This window comes from Guillardia theta (genome assembly GCF_000315625.1).
Source record: "Guillardia theta CCMP2712 unplaced genomic scaffold GUITHscaffold_20, whole genome shotgun sequence".
Lineage (NCBI taxonomy): Eukaryota > Cryptophyceae > Pyrenomonadales > Geminigeraceae > Guillardia > Guillardia theta.
Genome location: NW_005434654.1, coordinates 414886 through 418733, shown reverse-complemented (window position 1 = coordinate 418733; position 3848 = coordinate 414886). Strand labels below are relative to the sequence as shown.

The window sequence follows — 3848 nt, the reverse complement described above, 5'->3', positions numbered from 1 at the left end:
ATGCATCACGTCACTATGAGAACCTCCAAGGCAGCTGGTCCGAGCCTCCTTCCTGGAAATGTTCTGCAAGGCTCGGAGAGCGTTCAGCAGGGAAAACTGCATGTTGGTCCGGAGTGGAGCTTTGGGATGGTAACCATGGGAATGGCGCTCAATGTGGTGTGCGTGGTGAGAGATGTCATGAGATCGAAGATGAAACTGAACGGTAGCTCAGGTGGGAGTTGTTGCAGCGAACAAGCATGTACAGATGCAGCACAGATTCGGTGAGGCTTTGTTGGATTCCTTGCGGTGCTGACCTCGCGCAGAGTACGCGATCCTCCTCTCGGGGATGCACTTCATGTTCACAGCCGTAGTTCTCCGAATGCTATGCACCTTCAATGTCTTCACATACAAGTAAGGTCCTCTCTGCGTCCACACCATGGCGCTGACCCCTTGCTTCGCCCAGGCCAGCTGACAGGATGATGGTGAGCAGCCCGCTGGGATGATCGCACGTGCTAGCGACGCGCTCATGCTCTGCCGCAGGTTCTCTTCAAGGCTCTGCTGGACTGTGCATCAGTTGGGCTGATGAACGTGAACTTGGCCAAGAACTCTGTGGGGATCTACCAGGTGTCCCCGATCTGACTGTTGAGCGGAAGAGGTGCGGTGGGGCTCACCGATGGACTTTGCAGCTGTCGAAGCTTTCTTGCATCCCGACTACAGTGGCGATACAATACATGTACCCTCCCGCGCTTGATCCCTCCTGAGACATCGCAACCTGACTCGCCTCCCAGACTCTTTGGCACCAAGATCTCTCTGGAGACAGGTGCACGATCAGTTCACTGTTGCGTCTTGTTGACCTGGCTCGTGCTGCAGCCCTGGCCCTCCTTCCTCTCTGCCTGGGGGTTGCGATGGCGACAGTTTCCGACGTTCGAGTCACTGTGGGTGTAATACAAACGCGCAGAGTCTCGAATCCTCGTTGACTTGGTTTGCTTCCAGGGCACACTTTATGCAATTGCGGCTATCCTGGCCACTGTTGTATCCCAGATCTTGACCAAGTCATTTGTACAAAATACGGGCTGCACGGCTATTCAGCTGCTCTACCACACCAGCCTGTGTGCAGCTGTGAGCCTGAGGTCCTGTTGGGGTCAACTGTACTGAAGTGCGAGACAGGTTATCATGATCTTACTTTCGAGGCTCTTCGACGATTATACTCAAGGTAGCTATGCTATGGCATTGATTCTGCATCAACGTGTTGCCTTGACAGCCCAAGGAGTCAAGATTGGCCACATGCCTCTGGAGGTCTTGCTGACCATTCTCATTTCGTGCGTTTTTGCTGTGGTAAGAGTTTTTGCGCATGCGCACGTCGTTTGCTCAGTCTGCGTTAGGGTGTAAATATTACAAATTACCAAGTTCTCTCGAGGACTTCAGCTCTCACTTACCAGGTACGTGGAGTTTCCCCGCATGCAGGAATATCCGCTGATTGGCGGGCAGGTGCTAGGTCACTTGAAAACCGCCCTCACGTTAGCGATGGGTGTGCAGCCTCGTTGGCTTGCTGAGTAGTCTGATATGAGCGAGCAGGGATTCTATTCTTTGACAAAGCATACGCACTCAAGCATGTCTCCGGCCTCTTCCTGGCCTTCGGGGGCATGCTGGCCTACGCGCATGTCCGGCAGGTGCAGAGAAGTTGCCGAGCTGGGGGAAGGGAGGCTAACGTGTGACGGCAGGTTGAAAGCTCTTCGAAGCATCCGGGCGACATCGTGTGGCTGAAGCTGCTCTACACATTCACAGCCGTCATCGTCCTCGCATGGCCACACTTGTAGCGCTATGGGCTGACGGGAGGAAGACACGAGAAGACCCCCGTGTGTGTGTGTGGGGGGGGGGGGGGTTAAGGAGAAAGAGGAGACGGAAAGGAAGGGGAGGAAGGGGAGGGAGGGAGAATAAGCAACGAGTGCGGGAAGGACGGAAGGTGAAGGAGCATTACGGGGATTTTCCTTTAATGTCTTGCAAGCTAGTTTTACAGGCCTCCCTCCTCGCTCCTCATGACGCTGCTTGCACGGCTGGGCTCCTGTCACTTCCCTCCCTCCCTCCTATCCCCAGCACAAGCCTCACCTGGCTTCTTCGACGAGGACGAGGACGAGGGCGCGGCCTCTATCACCTGCAAGCCTTCAGTCCTCGCTCAGATTTCTCTCTCCTTACCTCCTTCCCGCCCATGTAGCTGCGGAGAACCTTGGGAATCTCTACCGACCCATCTTCCTGTGAACTCCCAGCTCAGTCTGCAGACTTTCCTTCCTCTCCTCGCTCCGCGTATCGCCATCCTCGGTCTCCTCTCCTCTCCTCTCCTCCTCCTCCTCGTGCTCCTCCTCCTCCTCCTCCTCCTCCTCCTCCTACCCGCTGGTAGTTCTCAAGGATGGCAACAAGCGTCCTTCCGATGGCGAGGCCTGAGCCGTTGAGAGTGTGAACAAGCTCGTTTCCCTGCGAAAGCGTCAAGATTGTTCCTCCCTCCCTCCCTCCCTCCCTCCCTCCCTCCCTCCCTCCCTCCCTCCCTCCTTCCCTCCCTGCCTCTCGCTGTTCATTGATGCTCCTCCTTCTCCTCCTCACCTTAGCATTCTTGTCCGAGCTCTTGAAGCGAGCTTTCATCCTCTGAGCCTTCCAAGGTCGTCAGAGCCCAGCTGGGCAGGAGCTGAGCTTCACCTGGAAGTCTTCACAGTTGCTGCAGGAGGAGATCTCACGGTAGGTGTTCTGAGCGGGCAGCCAGACCTGCGAGATCGGGACTTGAGAGATGGAAGGGAAAGAGGCGAAGAGGATAGAGGAGGAGGAATACAAAAGGAGGAAGAGCTGCAGGAGGAGCAGGAACAGGAGTACAGGAAGAGCAGGAGGAGGAAAAGGAGTACAGGAAGAGCAGGAGGAGCAGGAGCAGGGGCAGAAACGATGGGAAACTCGCACACCTCAAGGTCGTACGTCTTGGCAGCACCGAAGCCCAAGTCACCCGTGCAGAGCTCCATCTTGCGGTAAGGGAGCTCCAAAGCCTGAACACGTATGAGGAGCAGGAGCAGGAGCAGGAGCAGGAGCAGGAGCAGGAGCAGGAGCAGGAGCAGGAGCAGGAGCAGGAGCAGGAGCAGGAGCAGGAGCAGGAGCAGGAGCAGGAGCAGGAGCAGGAGCAGGAGCAGGAGCAGGAGCAGGAGCAGGAGCAGGAGGGTTCACCTTCAAGATAGCCTCAGCATGTCCCGTGAGCTCCTCGAGGGCCTGGTAGGAAGAGTCTGGATGAACAATCTGAACAAGCTCGACCTGGAGAAATTGTGAGGAGGAAGAAAAGGGAGGAGAGAGGGAGGAGATGAAGGAGGAGAGGAGAAGATCAAGGGGGAGAGAGGGAGGAGGAAGGAGCTGGCGATGGTGTTATGGCAGTGGCGAGTACAAGCTAGTGGACGGAAACGGTTCTAGAGCAAATGAAACATCGAAGGGAAGAGAGAGGGGAGAAGAGGAGGAGGGAGGAGCAAGAAGCATTCTTACTTTCTCAAACTGATGCTGCCTGATCAGCCCTCGCGTGTCCCTTCCGTAAGAGCCTGCGGGTACGTCGTGATGCACAGAAGGAGAATGAAGGAGGGAGCGGCAGAAGAAACACAGCAGCGACGATGGAGGAGGAAGAGGAGGAGGAGGAAGAGGAGGAGGAGGAAGAGGAGGAGGAGGATAACGACGCATGGACAAGAGGCAGAAGAAACACAGCGGCGACGATGGAGGAGGAAGAGGAGGAGGAGGAAGAGGAGGAGGAGGAGGAGGATAACGACGCATGGACAAGAGTCTCCCACCTGCCTCCGAGCGGAAGCAAGGAGTGTGAGCAGTGTATTTGATAGGAAGCTCATCCTGGGCACTGAAAG

At 56.1% G+C, this 3848-nt stretch overlaps 2 protein-coding genes across 3 annotated transcripts in view; one reads left to right on the top strand and one right to left on the bottom strand.

Annotated features, from left to right (window-relative positions):
* Nucleotides 1-1796, top strand: GUITHDRAFT_136465 (hypothetical protein; the record flags this gene model as incomplete). The annotated part of the gene is made up of 14 exons (XM_005835719.1): nt 1-165; nt 212-260; nt 303-390; nt 443-461; nt 520-603; nt 666-712; nt 768-799; nt 850-914; nt 973-1098; nt 1147-1314; nt 1362-1418; nt 1468-1507; nt 1555-1649; nt 1701-1796. 14 exons carry the CDS (start codon nt 1-3, stop codon nt 1794-1796), a joined length of 1131 nt encoding a protein of 376 aa, XP_005835776.1.
* Nucleotides 1797-1888: 92 nt separating this feature from the next.
* Nucleotides 1889-3848, bottom strand: part of GUITHDRAFT_176846 — a 5379-nt gene continuing 3419 nt past the window's right edge. Inside the window, exons 14-23 of one of the 2 annotated variants that reach the window (XM_005835871.1) lie at nt 3780-3841; nt 3484-3536; nt 3178-3261; nt 2922-3002; nt 2668-2733; nt 2575-2622; nt 2365-2448; nt 2173-2229; nt 2086-2131; nt 1889-2033 (exon numbers count right to left, since the gene is read on the bottom strand). In XM_005835871.1, coding sequence (XP_005835928.1) covers nt 2014-2033; nt 2086-2131; nt 2173-2229; nt 2365-2448; nt 2575-2622; nt 2668-2733; nt 2922-3002; nt 3178-3261; nt 3484-3536; nt 3780-3841 — 601 coding nt within the window. In that variant the 3' untranslated portion in view covers nt 1889-2013. The remainder of the gene's footprint in view (nt 2034-2085; nt 2132-2172; nt 2230-2364; nt 2449-2574; nt 2623-2667; nt 2734-2921; nt 3003-3177; nt 3262-3483; nt 3537-3779; nt 3842-3848) is intronic. The other variant, XM_005835872.1, reaches the window with a different exon arrangement.